The 20,920-nt window shown below is 37.0% G+C and overlaps 1 protein-coding gene across 3 annotated transcripts in view; it reads right to left on the bottom strand.

Annotated features, from left to right (window-relative positions):
* Positions 1–20,920, bottom strand: part of Ddr (discoidin domain-containing receptor 2) — a 433,820-nt gene that overhangs the window by 140,954 nt on the left and 271,946 nt on the right. For all 3 annotated transcript variants that reach the window (XM_031970341.2, XM_031970342.2, XM_076369034.1), the window contains one exon: positions 10,539–10,770. In XM_031970341.2, coding sequence (XP_031826201.2) covers positions 10,539–10,770 — 232 coding nt within the window. The remainder of the gene's footprint in view (positions 1–10,538; positions 10,771–20,920) is intronic.

Genomic DNA, 20,920 nt, shown 5'->3' with positions numbered 1-20,920 from the left:
CCCCGCGGAATGAATATGTTAATTGGCTTTGGAATTGGCTGTCCCTATCGGTGATTGATTAAAATTCGATACGTGCCGTCTAGCGGCCGCGACGATCGCCTGAGGGGGCGGGAACGCGCTAGTGGACCGACGCGACGCGACGGTGCGAGGGATCACCGGGACAGACGGGGGCTCGTGGAAGTTACTTTACGGATAAACGAGATTGAAATTTCGATGGAAATTACCGGCCAGTATCTGTGGACTTAAGCGGTCGGTCGTGAAGTCAAACAAAAGTCGGGAACTCGTCATCTCTGGCCGGACGCACACCTCACGACATTATTCAACGACGCGATAACGTTATTCGAGCGCCGGCATTACGTCCATCACTTGTTTATTTCTCAAGAAAACTACTAAGTGTTACTTTAATTTTCAATTTATTTTAACAGTACGAAGTTGTGTAAGATGTGAAATTATGTTTCGTTATAATAGATTCTATTTAATAGGTTCCGGGAGGCTTAAGCTTTAATGTTGGCTCGTTTTGCGTACACTCCAGTACAGTTTTCGACGTTCGAGATTACCCTCAACTAGAGTGCATATACGCGAACCTGCACACTCAACGAACTTGAACTCGATTTGCTTGCTTGAAAACAAACCATCGCGTGGCTGTAGGTAGGAATATGCATACCGGTATAATGTATGTAATTTGTATAATTTTGTTAATGGAGAAGTTTTGTGAACAAACAGCGTTTGTTTACAGCGGCGAACATAAAATAACATTCGGGATTAAAATTATCGTTTATTTCGGGACATCTGTTATATCAAGAAACTTTCTTTGATTCTTTTTATTATTTTCATTATATTAACGGAATATTATTATGTCACTCGCCGGAAGAGTAAACAAAAACCACCTCTATTTCTGTTAAATGGAACAGTGAATTTCATTTATAATGAAAACTAGTTTTGTCTAATAATACAAAATACAACGATCATTCACCATCTTTCGCTGTCTCTTTCATTAAATATTATTCGTTGAAGGTAGTATTAAATGCAGATACAAAGATATTTCGAAGGAGTTCACTAATTCTCTTCACTAGTAATATTAAACAAATGCCAACTTATTATTAGCAAATATCAATACGAAGTACGGTAGAATACTATCCGTCCACAGCCCGTTTATTTGAACTAATATTGTTGCAATAATCAATTTACTACACATGATATTAAAATTTCAGACTTTAATTTCAGACTACGATTAATTATGTGTATATTTCATATGAATGCCAGTGTGAAATATGAAAGAACGTTTCGAAAATATTAGAAAGTATGAAAAATAATGTTGTAGCGACACTGTTTATATAAGAAGGGAAACTCTCATGAACACAAGAAAATTATTTTAAAAAATTGTCACTACAACGCTTTACTTTAGACGGTTTACCGCGTGTACACAAAATTGCTGGTTTAAATTGAAATGTTATATTTACGATATCCCGATATAAAAACTAATTTTTAATAAATATCTTTTTTAAACGCGCCTTTGCGTTCGAAACGTACAGCTGCCCGCAAATATCGTTCCATTATGATGCAAACGAGCTAATGTAAATACACCTCACTATTAATTTGAGAACTTTTCAAACATATTTCACGTCTTTGAGGTACTGTTCAGGAATATGAAATAACACGAGCGTGCATCCACTGCAAAACTGCACACACACAAAATAAAACAAATTCAGAACTTTTTTAAAAATTCATTGAACGAATTTTTAAATTTATTTCGAACGTTTATCCATATTACAAATACCCGAAACTCCAAGAGTTACTGCTAATTACTTGGGTAATAAAATTCGACTATCCCCAGCTGTGTTTTAATTCTTAATTTCGGAGTATTACAAATCAGAACGGTTAATAAACTTGCCAGCAACAAATTTTGTACGCCCGTTCAAATGGAATTCAAGCATCACGAAAATAGCACGACAGATGTTGTAAGGTAACGCGACGACTCCATTCCGGCCTCGAGAAACACGAATATGTGTATTTCAGCCCGCGCAGAGAATACTCGTACATGTTGACTTTCACCTGCGGATTTATCGCGACGCACCTCTGGGAATGTTATCATTGGGGAGCAACCGTGTCTTGTTTCTCGCGTGTAGTGTCCTCCTTTCGCCAGAATCCCGGCAGTGCGGGCGATAAATTCCGTGCGCGAAAATTACCACACTATAGGCATGTTTATTTGAAAGCTCGTTTGTCTGTAGTGCGCCATTCTTGCGGACGGAAACTGATAAATTATAACGAGGCGAACAATAAATACAATTGAGATGATAAATATCTTCGGACGTCATATTACTTTTGTGTAAGCCAAGATCGTTGTACATTAATTAGTAAGTTGTGGATTCACTGCGTTTATAGGGTTTAGAGATATACAAAATTAAAGAGAACGAGTGAGTGGTAATGTTTTTATACTCATTGTACTCTCGGTATATTCTCAGAATTCACAGGATACTGTGAATAGAAATTTAATCAGATACCATAAAATGAAAGAAGGAAGGTGGAGTAAAAAGAGAGTGTGGAAAAGAAAATTGAGACGCCAGAAATTTAATATAATATAATAATAGTTACTGCTTACAGTATCAAAACAGTAATTTCAAAGTTAGAACTAATTGAAAGTAGCAAATGAGGGAATTCCTTCATTATTGAATTTTCATAATTCTAAGTATCTATAGTTTTTAAATACAATTACCATGCGAATTAACACACTAATGTTGCATTCTAGGGAAAGTACATATGGAAAAATTTAACAAATAGTTTACAAGACATCTGAAACTAAAAAGTTCTAACCAATATATTGTTAAACCAAGAAATTTTGTACAAATACTCTTAATTGTTTTGCATTTTTTAAATAAAAAAATTCCTAAATTAAAGAAATTAAGACTAACCGTACCGGCACTTTGTATATACTTATAGTTATTGTAACCAGTCAAATAACTGGTTACAAAATAAAGGCAAATAAGTTAGATAATAAATGTCTTACAGGAAATAGAAACAAAAGGAAAGACAAAAACTGAAAAACTGATTAATTGGATAATATAGGAATTGAATTTAATCAAATTTTAAAACTGGTCATTTGACTGGTTCGTAGTACAGTTAGTGTTAAGAAAACATACGCTTCTTGACAATACCAAATATCCTCCACTCATGTACTCGTAATACATTCTATATTAATTTTTTTCACTGGGGTTACCACTTTTATATTATTCACATTTTTTATAGATACTACATCCCTAAGAAATTTAGACAATTACATGAGCATACATAAAATGGTCTACATAATTTCAATTTCCCTTGTACGTAAATGATTTCAATTGGAAAAAAGTAAATATATTCCACTGTAACAAGCAATTTATACATTTATTCAGTATTTCACATTATATTCCTTCGAACAGTTTACAAGGAAATAATTCTTTTTACTTTACTGGTGATGATTTTCTCGAAACATTTTTCCTCCAGGGATAATTCAATTTCTCGATAGTCATTTTATAACGAAGGTAAGTGGAAAGACGCCGCAAATGAAGGCAGTTCACGGAGTTCCGTTGTTGGCGCCGGTACGCCGACGTTAATGAAACACGTCCACCGTTGGCAATTGTCCCACCGCAGCCCTGACAACGACACCCTAACGCAGAAGGAGGAGCCGATATCTAACTGGACTGCCGCGTCCCGTACCGTTTCCATCAGAACGCATCTATATACGATCTACAGTCCAGACCTTCCACTGTTTCCCTCTAAATTCAAATAAAGTATTTTCTGTTAGATCTACGGAATCTCTCGACTCTGATCTTCGAAATGTAAATGTTTTCAAAATAGTTAATAATGTAAGCAATTATTAATAGACGAAGCTAAATATTTACTATTCATTTCCTTCCTCTAATATGGAAAGAACAAGCAAACATTAAGATGGCTAACGTTTCTTTTGATATAAATGTACATTTCTTAGAGACTCCAAAACGTTTTAATTTTGACTATTAACGTTTTTCAATATTAACTGATATTTTCTAAAAATTTCGGTTTTCAGACTATGTATGTCTTCTTAATTCTACTTATCTCATCAATTTTTCCCATTAATTACCCTTTATCCTATATTTTATTAAACTCATTGAAATGAAATATTCCTCATCTCTGAGCCACGATAATAACAAACAAATTTTCCTATAAAATTCTAATCAGCGTATTTTTTCATTCACGCTTTACATTCCTTTTGACCTCTCACCTATGGTAACTTCAGATATTTCTCTAATGAAAGGAATTTATTTTCCAGAGATGAAGAAAGTAAATTCACATAATGCCCTACGGTAACGTTTAATACCATATTAACGACAGTGTATATTCTTCAAAGGCTACTTCACTCAGAACTTCAAACCCGATTCCAAGCTGTACATTAACCCTTTAAGAATATTGGTACAGTGAACTAAACTACTAGTCCTTGTATACAGATGAATTTTCATCTGATGAATAATTTTAAAATTTTAGGTTATAGTATATATTTTAATACGTATACACACTATATCATAAGTGTTTCGACATCTTATGCAATAATTTCCTTATTTCATTTTCTTTAATATAAATTTGAGCACAGAATTTTAGTCAGTCGTACGTCTGCACGTACGTGTTATGACCTGGGAGTCGAAAGGGTTAACTAATTATTAACGAGAAATTCTTCTAAGAACGCGCTTATTCCTTTCCTCAATTCTTCTCTTATTTAATATATTTCACGACTCATGATGAGATCATGACAGCTTGGAAATTTTCCGTACGGTCGATCGCATACGTGAAAACTGGTTTTTCCGTTTCGCCTCGCGTTCTTCCCGCTCGTGGTAGTGGCGACTACGTCTGCCGTAGAAAAATGCCTGCGGAGGGCCGGGGTCACGTACAACGGGGCGATAACACAATCGTTTCGCCTTTTCCCTCGTTCGCCCAGCCCGTGGCGCGTTTCTTGGTCTCTCGCACTCCCTTGCCTAGTTCCGCGACTGGCTCTTTCGTTCCCCCCTTCGTATTCAAAGTGCAAGGAGCAAAAGGGAAAAGAGCGTGCGCGCACAAAGATCACATGCCGGCCAGATTGAGGCTGCAGGGTAAACGTTCGTGTTCTCTCTTATCCTCCTCCAACTTCCGTTTCCTCTTAAATTCTCCCCCATCCACTTTCCCTCCCATCTTCGTTCTTCCACACCTTTGCCTCCACGCCTTTCCCGTGCAGACCGAATCCGAGCCGCTCCCTCCGCTTTGAGCAAATCTGCGTGAAAATGGAAGGAACGTCTGGGCATGAAAGCTGCTCTGAGGACAGGAGGGAGCATGTGTTATGTGCACTCCGGAGAGACGCGGCGCGGCACCGTGTACTTAAGAAGGACAACGCGGCGGAGTGGGAAAGAATCGACGCGCCCGGAGAGAATATCAGGCGCGTCCCGATGACAACGGCCACGAGCTTGAATAACCAGCATCCGGCGATGGAACTTGGCACGGAGTTCGGAATTACTTTTGCACCGGGGAGCTTTTCTTTGCCGAGGACCGAGGAGCTTCAGTTTTGTGATAGATTAATAGAGAACCATGGTGCTACCAGCTTTTTCATTCCCGTTCCCCAACGCCGGGACTAATGAAAGCGCGGTTAGAATCATTGGGAGTACTGTTCTTGTAGAGGATGTTGCAAAACTATCGGACCGTTCGACATACGAGTGCTTCTCGAGTAAATACAACTTTTCGAAATATCAACTCGTTAAACATGTAGTACTTTTAGAGAGTGTTGTATGAAATCGTATTGATAGAAGCAGAAATGATAAGACTTTAAGGTAAACGATCGGAACAAAGTACATAGCTAGTTGGTGAAAAAAACAGCTGAATTATTAACGGACCGCATTAGATGTAAATTACGACGACTAAGTGTCCAGACAGAAAAACACGGAATGCTACATGATGTTACTGGAATCTCGAGGACCTGGCAGCTTATCTATCAATCATAGAATCTTATAGTTGAGGTATTACCGGAACAAAACCTCTAGCTTTATAGACAATGAAAAAGGGAGACTATTAATGGCTTATATCAGGTCTAAATTATGAGGACCAAATACAAGGGAAGAAATAAAAATTATTTTTTCTTAAATGAAGGTTTATCGTCGCATCAATTACTGACTTATTAGCGGCAGCCAATAATAGATTGTTTTAGTTAGATGGAGTCATATATAGGTTTGTTGTTTAGGATGAAATTAATTCTCTCTGTGTTACGGAAGTATTAAAAAAACAGGAGAAGAAAAAATATTGATTCAAGAACAATAAGAAGAATCAACTTACAGCTGATGAAAAGAGATGAATCACATGTAAAATTACTTTTCACTCGTTTTTCATCTTTTAAACAGTATAACTTCAGCTGAGCAATTCTGATCTACAGTAAGTAATACTAAAAATGCACAATAATTAAAGCGATTCAACAATTATAGGGTAAGTTACCGAACAAGTTCCACTTGTAGTATTAATAAATAAATACCTAAAAAACCAATTTAGTTAACAACAAACGCTTTATTATTAATAACAATAATTACTAAGATTAAACTAATACCAGTACTAAAACGCTAAGTCGCCGGGCTAAGATCACGCTCGCGCTTTCAACACTCTCGCTAGACTCTCGGTTCAAGACTCCTCCGTCGTTGAACATCCACGCACATTTATCATTCATCCCCAACCGTTCTTTCTTCCCTTTCACATGCATAATCCTCATATCCATAATCAAAACTCACACAGTCACGTACATGCTTTGCTAATCGCTGCATTTCACAGTCCAGTTGCTCAGTCCCGAACACTCTTTCTTCGCACTCTTTCAACCACTCATGATTTTCTAAACACAGTCACATTGTGTCCTAAAAATACTAGCGTCACCCACTCGCAAGACGATACAGACTACGCACACCGACAATCAACCATTCACACCTTACAGAATATTCTGAGTACTTTTGGTACTATGACATTTTTAAGAGAAAAGGGGAAACTGCCTCAATAATGTTCACCGTTTTCCTTTGCCATATACGACAATTCCAACCACCAAAAAGTGAGAAACAAAATTGCTTATTCCCACCAGTTATATTGACCCTTTCGCTATAATGGACGAGATATCTCGGTTCTAGGATGTCGAAGAAACGATGCTGTGGACGAGATATCTCGCGTATTTTTATTATTGATATGAAGCATTTTATTTGAATACGATTAACAGAAACAACATTGCAGTATATTATCCCAACAAGAACTTGAAATCTTCAATTCAAATCAAACTCAATCAATCCGCCGTGAAAAACGATCAACGAACTTCTACGAAAAGTCAACAGGCTTCTTTCACATCTTCAACACTTCTTCAACATCTTCATTCCATAGCAATTTCACGGTCAATTTCCCGGATGGCAATCGTTGTCGTAATCCGTACCGTTCACGACGCTCGATCCATCTATTCAACCCAAATCCGAAAGATGAATCTCATCCACATTATTATCGCAAATGACCGTCTGGGTGCCCGGCCAGCTTCGGAGCCACGCGGACGCAATAATAATTTAAGGCGACGTAACCAAGGCCCGTCCCGATGTTCCCGTAATTTCATCAACGTCGTTAAATCCCTTTACCGGGCGCGATGTATTTTGACGAGCTAATGGATATCGCGTACAGATTATCATGCTAAAGAGACGTTAATTAACACGTCGCCCGTTGTAACGGCCGCTTACACTGGTCACGGATTTCTGGCTCTCGTGGTATATAGACAGCCACGGTGTAAAAGGGATGGAACACGGGCCGTTCGGTAGTCGGCGCAGGGTAGGTGACACACCGAGCGGGGAATACAAATGGTGGACAGCCTCCAGGCTATCGGGGCTAGAAGCTTCCCGTGCGATACGCGCAAATTTCCCCGTTCAAAAGAATGGAATTACGGCTGGCGACGCTTTGTCCCCGGCGAACCCCGGTTAAATCTGTAATCCGATTTCCTTGACGAGAACAATTATAAAGAGTGGCACCGCATTAATTCTGCCGGTTCGGGTTTCGCCGCGGAAATTGCTTTGCAATTGGCTCGTCTAACAATCCGCCGGAAGCGGCGGTCCGTGAAGGTAGGTACGAAAAATCGGGACGAACGGGAAGAACGGAACAGAGCGGTTAGGGGTTGGAGGCGGACGATGCATGCGGATGATCGCCGGTACGTACTTATAAATGAGGTTTCGATCCGCACTGCCCGGTAAATTTCATTTCCTCGGCTCCGCTTGCCTCTGACGTTTCCACATATTTGTGTCCGGTTTTAAAAAGACACTTGGCTAAGGTTCGATTAAGTGGAGAATGGGTTGTTGTCTGCGACGCGATGAAGCGTTTCATGATTATTGTGTTGTACGTGAGAAATTGAAAGGGAACGTTGTTTGCATTTTACGTATTAAAGTGAGGATAAAAAAATATCGTCGCATTTTTAAATGAAGTTTAAAGAAAGGTTTCACTGTTTTAGCACTTTGCCGGCAGGATTGTTGGAATGAAAATACGTTTGTTGTTGCCATCGTATCACTTCGATTCATTGTAGAAGAGAATAATTTCAAAATATTTGATACGTATGAAGAGCTTATGACACGATCAACCTATGTGTGTACAATAACATAATTTATATAATGTTAATTGATTCAATAAACACTAATTTCAAATAATATCGGTTGATAAGTATTGATATTGAAAATGTGATTTTTAGGATCTTGGTGGGTAAAATGTTAAATTAAACATCATTGCACTATGCATTGCGTATTTTGTTTGGAAACTACCTGTTGTATTCTAGTTCACCTATTTGTAATATTTATACATACATCATAATATGAATGTCACACTGAAGAGTAAAATGACAAATCACTTTAACCGGCCCAATAGTTTTGGAAATTATAACGAAAACCTATTGTGTATGACTAGTTTTTATCGTAATATAATAACAAGGTTGATGATGAAATGTACACGTGTAGCATTTTCATTTAATTATATTGGTATTATCTGTTTAGTTTAATCATATTGGTTAGTATCTGCTGTAGGAAAAGTTTATACATAGAAAAGTTTCAAGCCTTTGAGGAGTACATTACTCGGACAATGCACTTGTTGCGTGGGGAGACATATTTCGAAAATATAACAGAAACTTTTTACTTTGAAATGAAATACAATATTGTTCGAATCAGTCTTTAACAATAAAGTAAAATACCTTGACAAATGTTACTTTGACACTTTTTAAAATGTAGGAATTATGACTTAAAGAATACAGTGATGCATTTGAAAAGAATGTGAATTGTAATTTGTTTTTTTAAATCATGTATTATGTTATATTATTAGTAATAGGTATAACAATAGTGAAAAATTAATTAAAAGTAATCAATTTATATTATCCATTCTGTACATGATCAGGATGAGTAATATTGTTTTGAAATATCAAAACAATGAATTATTTCCATTTTTTAACATGCATCTGAAGTTAATTATTATAGAACATATTAACACTTCTGTTACGAATAGTAAATAATTTATCGTACAAAAAATAAAGAGAATGATTTTTCTACAAATTTCATTGTTAGATCCTGTGTTTTCAGAAATATGGGATTCAGAAATCCACAAACTATCAATCGAAATTAAGTGCTGCGTTTGTCTATTGTACTCAAATTTCTACCTTAAACGAACATGCAGAATAACGAATTATCAAGGCCTGAATATCTCAGTTACTTTATATTGTTTTCTTACTTTTCTCATTACATTCCTCTCCTATAGTAATATTATTGTTTTGCTCATATTTACTGGGATTTTTACTCAGTTTAGTGAGTTGTACACGCCCTATCATTTGTGTGCAACAGTTTAGAAACACCCTGTATTTGTGACGCCTCAATTTTCTTGTCAAAGTCCGACATCATAAAGATGTAACATGTATTCAATATATAAAACAATAAAATAGATATCGTATGTTCTTGATCTGCTGGTAATTACACTTTTTAATTCTTGAGCAGCAGTCGAATTGATCGATTCAAAATTAACTCTTTCCATAGAGACTCATACAGACTCATCTCTTAGTCGCCACTTGATTTGATACAACGAAATTATAAAGTTCGATATTTAATATTAACTTTGCGTAATGCATCAATACATAAAATATTAAAATAATATAGTATAGTTCCTCAATGTACATACGATTTCTCTTTAAGTTAATTTCAAAAAACGTCGTCTATATACAACTGAACAATAAAACTCTGGTTTGGCGTGGTCTATTTTTTCTGAGACTCTAGTGTCGAATGAGTTAATGATACAGCAAAAGCGTTAAGTCAAAATGTAGGCAGTTAGGTGTGGCACAGGACGCGTGCACACGGGCCAACGATCGATCAGAGCCGGTCCAAGCGAGTCGGACGACACCACGAATTCTTCGTGCGTCGCATTCATAACGAATGTAAAAGAGGCAGTTAGTCACGAACACGAGTGGCTGAAAACTCCGGCGGCAAAAAAAAAGAGGTTCCGACGCGAATCGATCGCCGGCAGCCAGCAGTCAGACGGTGTGTACGTACCTCCATGCCGCGTCGATTCCTCCATCGCACCCACTTGTTGAACCCCGGCCGCCAATATTCGACGAAGTACTCTTCGGTGTACTCGACACCGTGGCCGTTCCCGAATCTGCCCTGGGTCCTGGTCGACGTCAGTATACGCGCACTGTGGAGATTGATCTCGAGGTACTCCTTCCCCTCTTTCGTGACCATATTTTTCGGACACCAAGCGCCGCCACCCTTGTCCTGTCTCAGCCTGCGAAACCGAGGAATTACGCAAAGAATTATTACGACCGTTCTGAACCAGGAATTTTCTTTTTCACGAAAATATTCTGCTTTTATGGGAGAGCCACATGAATCACGTACTCAGCGCTGTTCACGTACTCGCTATGTGTTTTGTTCGTAGTTTTGATTGGTTACGTGTAACCGCATTCGCGAATGACAAATTGGTAATGAAAATGGGATGAGGAAAGATGAAAACTAATCAAGTAGACCTGTATTGCTTTTAACGCGTTGACTGCCACGAGAATTTCGAACGTTTTATGTAACAATACATATTCTTTCATAACAAAGGCAAATGGTATTAGAAATAATTATTAATGACTTGGTATTATAGTACACATGTTAGACTATCATCTAGATATTTGTGTTACTAAGTATTTTTATTTGGCATCAGTTTTCTTATTGTAATCGTATTTAAGCAATTTTTGAAGCTTCGGCTACCGGTGGCCATCGTGGTAGTCAACGTGTTAAAGCTCTTCTACTGTATGACGCTGAGTACGTAACGAAAGTATTTAAAATTGATGTATTTATAATGGAAATGGACATCGCAGACGTGTGCTATTCAATTCCAATGAAGTGTATACACATTATTCTCACATGTGTTTCAAGTATCATGCGTACGGGAATTTCAAAATATTTGTATTATCTGATCAATACAACAATGTCATTGTGAACATACCGATTTTAAATACTTTTGTCGGTTTGCACTCCGATATAGTTGCTAATAAACGTATTCAATCTGCATGATTCTGCGAATTATTTAAAAGAGATTTTTCTGATATGAATTAGATTGTCATAAAAACTTCTTTCATTTCGTTAATACGCAATGAATTTCCAATGTATTTTGTTTTATGGCGTGTTACTGAATTACGCATGATTTACTCTGATCGACTGTCCTTCCCTATGTCCCCAAAAGCCCAATAATGCCATTTTACTGAAAGTCCAGTTATATTAAATGTTACAGATACAGCGCAAAAGAAACTTGCTAAACGAACTAATACATTATTCACGAACTTCGAATCAAATATTAATTTCGTGCTCATTTAAATATCTAGGTAAAATTGATATCATTCGATTCCACGCGATAAAATTTTCACAATACAGTAAGAGATAAATGAAAATTTGAGTAGTGGAATGCTGATAAGATTATTTAAAATAAATAAAATCATAAATAATACCGTAATAATACAAAACATTTAATGTAAAGTGCAATTTATTTACTTTTTCCAATCATTAAATATTACTTTATTCGATAAAAAATCCTGTTGGGACGTCACAGCGTCGTCAGTGGTAGCGACGAATAGAGACGTTGTGTAGTGGACTGTATTTTTTCTAACACTTATATTTAGATTTCTCAAGTACACTCTATCTGCTAGGTTCTTAGCCCTAGGGCGTCTATGACAACTCTAATCTAAAATTGAAGCGCTCTCGTTAGAGGTGGACTTCCACCTCTCTAGCACATTACTAGTACTCGCTGATTGGTTTTCCTTAAATTTTGATAACAACCAATCAGCGAGTCTATTTTTTCTAGAAAACACCCTTCCCTTGCGCCCCAGGCGCGCCCTTTCTGGGTGGGTGTTCATGTATGGAAAGTGAGGGCGGCGAGAACAGTTTGACAACCATGGGGAAATTGCTCCAGGTGTGACTCCGGTGCGTTCACCGTTACAAAATATTGTCGAAATTACCCTTCGGAACTGTCCCCTTTTATGACACGTCTTAGCTATTTAGGACAAGAGAAGCGAAATCCCAAAACTAGACAATAAAGTATGCGCTCTCTCGCCAGGAAAAATATTTTAAGTCTAAATTGCATGTCAGATGTTAACCAAAAATCCTAATCTCACAAATTGCCAACTACGCACGTCCGCGTCATAAAGAGTATTAGTGCTGGGCACTAACAAATCCTCTGAACAGTAAAGTAGATAAATTTGTTCTCAGTTCCGGTTTTATGAAAATAGAAAATTAAGAACTTTTACTTCACAATATTACGTAATACTAGTGAAATAAGACTACCTGATTTCATTTAAAATAAAAAACATAATTTTGAATCCTAAAATTCATGTCTACTGTAGCATACATTATGGAACAACTAAATGAAATAGTCAGTCAGGTAAATCAGTAAGAAACTAAAAATTGAAAGAAAAATACTAACAAATACAATTGACGAGTGGATTCGTCATCACCAGTTAACAGACGGCAAAACCACTGGTTTTGGCTACCAGTCAAAAATTCATCCAGTTCCACTGCACCGAATCACGTACCAAGCCCCCTTTCCACTTACTGAAAACCATATTCCCTCCCAACCGTATTCTTCGCCCGACACGAGACTCGTGAAAAAATAATTAATGGGCCCGGTCTTTTTCCCTTTTTCCCATTTTCTGCGCGCTGGTTCCACACCGGCATCGACACGGGTGTTCGCGTATAAATTAATGACGCTTGGATTGATTTACGAGCGACCGTTTAGCCAGAGGTTTTTTCAGTATCGATTTTGAGTTATTTATAATCATTTATATGTATCGAACAGCTTTTTGCTATAATGGTTTTCAACGCCGACACCGTGGCAAGTTGCGCGAAAGAAAGAGAGAGAATGGGAGGGTGAGTAAGAGGGGAGAAGCAATCGGTGTTTAATCATCGCGCACGGTTCTGACCCATTTACATCGTTGCTGAGAACAACGGGAAAGCAGTTTCGATTGCGAGCTGCATCGCCGTGCCTGGAACAGCATTATTATGGATGTTCCACTCTGTACACCTGTACTGCTTGACGAGCATAACGGCTTCAATCTGCGACGAGTGTTTCCGAGACTGAAAAAATTCTCGTGGGAACACTCGTTTCGCGGAGCCGCGTTTGCAAGATCTGCATTAGCGGCCGGCATATCGATTTCTCGTGAGGAATAGCGAGATTGAAGGCATCATTGAACATCGGGGAACTGATAACGGAATTACATTCGAATGCGTATTTTCGAACACCAAACAATTCTCACGCTAACGGCTTGAACCTTTGGGAACGAAAGCCAGGGATCGTGAACTTGCAAATTATTTGCCATCACTCGAGTTATTTTTATGAACGAAATATATTTTAGAATACATTAACATTAGGTTTACGGAACTCTATAATTTGAAATATGTTGAATTTTATAATCGTTATTTGGCAAATGTTTACGTCGACTTTGATTGATACAATTACATGGTTATACATCCAAAGTGTTTATTTTTAAACTTATGATTTTCAAGATGTAAATGAACGAACATAAATTTTTGTAAAAACAATAAAATAAATTGTACAATAAATATACCTACTGTTAAGTAGTAGGCTAAGTTGTATAGAGACAGGTCACAAGGTTGTCAGAATAAATTTGTAAATAATTTACTCAACATCGAAAATAATGTCTGTAAATGTAATTGTTCTTTTCAGATGAAATTTTAATTTATTTAAATTATTCATATATATTATTTTATATTATTTAGATTATCGTTTTGCTTTATAACCCTAAGTACAGATCTTTCACATTTTAAATTATCATGAATTCGTGTTTCGTATACTTTATGCGTTTATTTCAATCTACTTGACAAGTCATAAAAGGAAATTAACCTTATCAATAATTAATTAACTTTAATTAATTAACCTTATAAACACGCGCGCGCACACACACACACACACACACACACACCATGTATCGACATAAATTCATTCATAAGAAAATATTCCCCCCACACATCAGAAACTTTTCAAACAGTTCCTTCCACATATTTAAATATTTAAATATATTTCCCAGGATAGAACAGGTGGCAAGAAACAGAATCAGAATCGGACAAAAAAATCATATACTCACACATTCAATCAAAAGACAATACCGATCTGTAATGAATGTGCTGACACAATTACAGCGAAGCGTTTACTTCTCCATTTCAACAAATACAAAAATCTCCGTAACAAGCAAAATATCAACCCAGTACTAAAGGAAAACCTCAAGAAATAACAAATAGGAGACCTCATAAAATATATGAAGAAAGCACACCTAATACAGAAAACAATATAATAGAAACGATGGTCGCTAATAACAACAGCAGTTGACGCGACCTTAAACATGATTTTAAAACACGAAATATTAGCATTCTTACCGTTCCTTCAATCCGCCAAATCGACTAAACGAAAACACAAAACCCATCACGTTTCTCTGAAATTTTTAAATGCACTTTCTAAAATCTGGTCTAATACAAAATTTTTAAATCGACATTCATATTCCAATAACTCCAGCATTCCATTTCATTTCCATATTGTTTACTAGGTCCTCGGGCAAAATGTTTTCCCCCAAGCTCGAGCGATCGCAGGCCATAATTTCGAGCGCCAAACGCGTTTTTAATTCACCTAAGGGTGGGATCGTGGCCCAGATGCATGCGGAATATACTTCGCCGACGGTTACAGGCTCACCGGGTGTGCACGTTCAATAGACACCGATTATTGTGTACGTGTGCACGTGTAATTCCGGCTAAAAATAGCGCCGGCCCGATAACAAGATCGTATTATGTACAGCTCGGAGATCCTTCGCGCGATAAGAAAGCCGAGCCGAGTTTAATTTTAAGCTCTATTTACCGTGGAACGAGCTTTCGGAATTAAGGATATCGGCGAGCGGGCACCGGCCGCGCTGCGAGTGGCTTATTATCACTAGCGCGACTGAGTTATCGGCGACGAGGAGCCGGCTCGGTTGCCGAGTGACTCATCGGCCGTTTCCCTGATACAATTTTCTTGATTTTCAAAGCTCGTTATCCGCGTAATCGTCCCGAAATGAAATTCTATTCCCATCCGAGAATAATTTTTTCCTCCTCAGATATTGCGCGGATTCCCTTCGTCAATTAAAATTAATGAATCCTGACCCGATGAGCCGCGGGGCGGATGGTGGCTCTGACAGATTCTAGTTCTTTGTTTCGTCTCGCGTTGAACGGACCGCGGATTATTTGTAATTTCGTTGCGATTCGTCTGTGCCGGGCAATTAAAGGGTCTCCGGTTCTTTTGAAGAATCCTCATCTTACCTCGATTGAACTTCTGGCAAGACAGTAGAGAGTTTCAGCTTTTGTTCGACGCGGATTTTAAGATGTTTGATAGCGGTAATATAGTATTAAACTATATATATATATATATATATTTACATTCTTCAAAATAGTTTAGTACCACGCTATAACTATAATAAATAAATATATATATATATATTTATTATTTATATTTATTATTATATTTATTTATTTATTATTTTGAAAAATATATTTATAATGTATAAATTAACAGTCCAAGGGAAATAGGATTTATAAATATTGTCCTAGCCGAAAAGATAGCCTGGTAAGCGACTAAATATTGAAGGTGTATAAATAAAATGAAAAATGATAGACTATTGTCGAACAAATTGAGGACAGCATAGTTTATTGAATTTTAATTTAGTAAAGTCAAGTTTATTTTTAAATTTTCTTAATAAATACGACAAGATTATCTTGGAAATCTAATATTTACACCAATTATCAGTCTCTATTATCAGTAGTTAAGTAAATTGTCAGCTTCCATTATACAAAAAGTCTTACATTTAAATATATTTATTTATCAACTTGGCTATGAAATTCTTGTTACTAGTGGCTCTGTTCTCACATTTTAACAATTAGTAATCTGACAGTAATATAATTGTAGAATAAATTAATAAGGCGTATCGCATCTCGTTACACACGTTCAAATTATGGAAAACTAAGATCAGTAGCAAGCAGAAGATTTCTTGGTAATGGAGATTCTACCCAAACTACTCAACCTATTTTAAGTCTCCTTCATTACGAACCTCATTAAATCTTGTGATTAGTCTCAGAGGAATATACTTGTAACTGCCTTATTAAAAAAATAATTCTATTTTAAGCTGAATGGAAATGGAGAAAAAAATAAATCGCATGTATACCCACTTCAACTGTATTTAAAATTATTTTGTCACTTTATTTTGAAATATTCAGTCCTGTTGTCAAGTTACAAATCAATTAATATAAAATCAATTATTGATGAATGAAATTTATGCAAATAAATACATGTAAATATTATCCGAGTAGTGTGTAAATTACTTTTATTAGACATTCCACATGCTTGAAAAGTTTAATCTCTAAATTTCGTTATATTTTTATGAAATTCTGAAACTCTTCTTTAAACCCACAATCATTTTAATATCCGCGCGCCAATGAAAAATAACTAGACACTCCTAAACCTTATCTATATAATTCATAAAGTACCATTATAAGACGTTCCATTTTCTCAATCTATTTCACCGGCAAATTTATTCATTCCACGGTAAAAAAATTTGAAAAAAGGAAGTACAAAAAATACCACGCTTATCCTCCTCTAACAAGAAACTGAGCTCCGCACAATCTCCTAGAGTCAGAATAAATTTTCGCTCGCGAAAAGTCCGATATCGATCAGCCAACTTGCAGCAAAAGCAAGGCATCTCCCACGAGTGAACGTAACTTCTAGCTTGCTCTACAGGATCCTCGGTACTCCGATCCAGATAGATGCGTGCATGCGCGACACAAAGCGGCAGAGAATCTCCATGGAAATATTTCAGCTGGTTCGGTCGTCGAGCACTATCATACAGGCGGCATGCCCGCATGTAAACAATAGACCAGGCGAAACCCACTGAAAGCGTTTGCGGTTAATTAGGCACCAATGCTGTTAACAATGTCCTGGCTTCATCCCTACCCTCCGTTCCTCCGCCATCGCCCCCTCTTCAACCCGTTTTCGTCTATCTACAGAGTTACGTCGCGCGGCCGAAATTCCCCATAACGCAGCAGCCTCGGTCAGGATTTTAGGCGAATAAAGTTATCACCGACCCTCCTTCGCCGACTGATTCCGTGATCGCCCTCGGGCCGGCTAATTATCTGCCGTTCCTGCGGGCTAATTACGCGAGCAAGGAAATTAGCCGCAGCGAGCGCGGGGGACCGAGGAAAATTTTCGACGACACTCGTATCCGGCGGTTAACACGCGATCAAACGCGGAATTCGAGACATCTTTCCCATAGGAAATTCCTCTAAGCCAGAGAGATGTATGATTAATTCGAAGGATACTGATTTTTACTTGGATTCTATGATAAATATGCGAAAGGGTCTTCGAGTTTTCTGAAAGACAAAGAAATGGATGACAATAATTGTGGAGCCTTTCTAGGAAATACGTAACTGCTGAAATTGAACAATTGATTGTTTTTTATTATCTTTAGTATACAATTTAAGTGCAGGTTTCCTGATTGTGGATAGTTATCGATAATACTGACGATAGGTGCCGGTAGATGAAATCATTGTGACTAACGATACAATACATTCCATGTAACGTTAGATCACTTTCCTTTTCCTTCAGAAAGATTTGAAGTTTGATACTTATTATTCTTTGTAGACATATTTTTCAACCGTTTTAATGTTAATGTGTGGAATAATTTCTGATATTGAATCGACTATTATATGAGGAAATGTTTCTAACAATAGTTGTTATAATATCAAGGAGAATCTATAAAAATTCATTGGTTGTAACCTTAGTATTTTTTGCTTTGATATAAGGATTAATATAAATTAGTACAAATAGTAAAATATGTATATCAAAATAGTAAATAGTAAAATATGTATATCAAAATAGTAAGTAGTAAAATATAAATAGTAAAATGGTAAATGGATACTAAAACAGATATATTTGTTTAATGCTTATATTCCTTTATTCTATAATAAAACTATGGACATTTTTGCAGTTTTAGCCACGCCACACTGCTGATATGTGCAATCTCTAGAAATCTCTCTTTATTTGTGGTAATTTTTATTTCTGTCACTGTCACCAATAAAATAAATTCATACATCATAAATATTTTACTGAATGTTGGCAGTACCAAATACCTAACAAAATATTGCTTATTTCCTGTTTTTTCATAATGTGAATGTTCCAGAAAGAAATCTATATTAATGACCTTAAGAGTTCAGCATTTCAACAATTCATCAAACGTCAGCGATTCATAAAACCGTTCAGTTTGTAAACTTCAATGTAGCTTCGTCTGCATACTCATGGATTTTTCTACTACACGACTTAACGCATGATCTGTTGAAACATTTTGAAGTATTCACAAAAGCTTCATAGAAACATTCAATCCTTTTGAACCAAAAATGTGTACAAAGTGACTTTATGGAGACTTCACTGAAATAAAATTTTGTTGTTCAAATGAAAAACATTCGAAATACAAATGATTGAAGTGAAAGTAATAAAAGTCTATTATAACTCTTCATATTTTCCAAATTTTATCGGATCGATTCAATAATGCACATATATTCTTCGCAATATGAAGACAGAAAAATGTAAGGAGAATGGATTTTCTGAATCAGAAAATTCTTTTAAAGGACATTAAAAGGCCAAGGAATGTACAGCTAGTCAATCAACGAATCTCGAATAGCGGGTGCATTTCGTGACCCTAAATTTTGATAAACAGTACGTTATAGACGCAATCCCTTGCATATCGCACAGCTAACCGACAACAGATGAGGGTTGTTTCAGGAACTGGTTCTTATCTCTAACCACAGAGAAGGATAATGATGAGCCACTGAAAGGAGGCAAGATAGAAGCGACACTCTAAACAATGAAACGTTTGCAAAACCCTGTCCATCATTGTTAAGAATACATACAGTTAAGAAATAACCCTCATCGTCCCGTTTGCATAGTCAAGGAACATTTAGTTTTTACGATAGAGAAAAAGGCCCGGACACATTAAATAAAACCCTAACCATTCGAGACACCATAAAACAAACAAATTCAGACATTTTCAATACACAAAGGACGGCTTAGCTTCACGACACCCTAACGGTACTCCACACTCCTACTGACGATACCTGACTTGACCTGTCCAACTTACCCTACAAGGCGTGACCACAAGACAGCAGATTCAACCCCCAACAACTTCATTGGACGAAAATATTTCCCACCTTTTAACATACACACGAAACAGTACACACCCTCATCTCCACAATTAGTATAAGACACACTCGATTGTACAAATCAGACAGAGTTCATCAAGACAGCGACATCATAGTATTAAGACAAGTATTTTCAACAACAAAATAAAGGGACACACAGTCCGATAAATCAAGCCAATCCTTGTTAATTATTCAAAACTTATTCAGTACGCCAGTGCAACCAAGTTAACAATAAATATCTGGCCTTACAAACCAGATACATAAAATTAACAATTTCTTTGGTCCATTGACCTACATTACACATTAACATTTTGGTCCTTCGAGCCGGAGACATCCGGAACTAGTGCAACTAACAAACAAACTGTACTTGTGCGAACGAGTGAACCATACATATTACGTGTGAGTTCAACAAAGGCGGCTACTCCAATTGGTACAGCGGACTTCCATTCTGCCGACGCTGTTCAAGGGATAGGATCTTACATCTCATCATCGAGAGGCCTAAATATTCCAGCAGCCCAGGGGAACGTCATTGCCGAGCCAAAAAAAGGGAACGCAGCTACAACGTACAAGATCAAGCAGGAAAACAGAAGCGGAAACATCAGTGGTGATCGCCTTCCTACACAAATTTCCTATCTTCAACCGTAAGTCATTTCTCCATTCTTCGATTTGAGTCAGTTTATAAATATGGAAGCTACATTGAAACAATCTACTGTAATCCGAGGTCAAATCAAAGCGTCATTGACTCGCTTTAAAGCATACTTAGATTCATTTAATCATTCATCGTCTGTCACTGAACTTCAAAAACGGTTAGAGAAGATAACACCTTTGTACGAAAAATTTGACACAGTACAATGTCAAATCGAGTCGTCCGTAGAAGGTACGCCGTCGGCTGAGGAACATACAGATGTTCGCGATTCGTTTGAAAATTCATTCTTTCATTTAACCGCCTTAGCAGAAGACATAATATCACGATCTCAAGCACATCATACACAATCCACTCAAGCACCAACACCTATTTCAGTTATCTCTAGTACAGAAAATCGTATCAAATTACCGACCATAGAATTGCCCACGTTTGACGGTTCCTATAACAATTGGGTGAAATTTAGGGATACTTTCGAGTCACTCATACATAATAATCCAAGTCTGTCAAACATAGAAAAATTCCACTATTT

This window comes from Nomia melanderi, chromosome 7 (assembly GCF_051020985.1).
Source record: "Nomia melanderi isolate GNS246 chromosome 7, iyNomMela1, whole genome shotgun sequence".
Taxonomy (NCBI): Eukaryota; Metazoa; Arthropoda; class Insecta; order Hymenoptera; family Halictidae; genus Nomia; species Nomia melanderi.
Note: the sequence above shows the minus strand (reverse complement) of the source record. Positions and strands in the feature narration are given on the sequence as shown.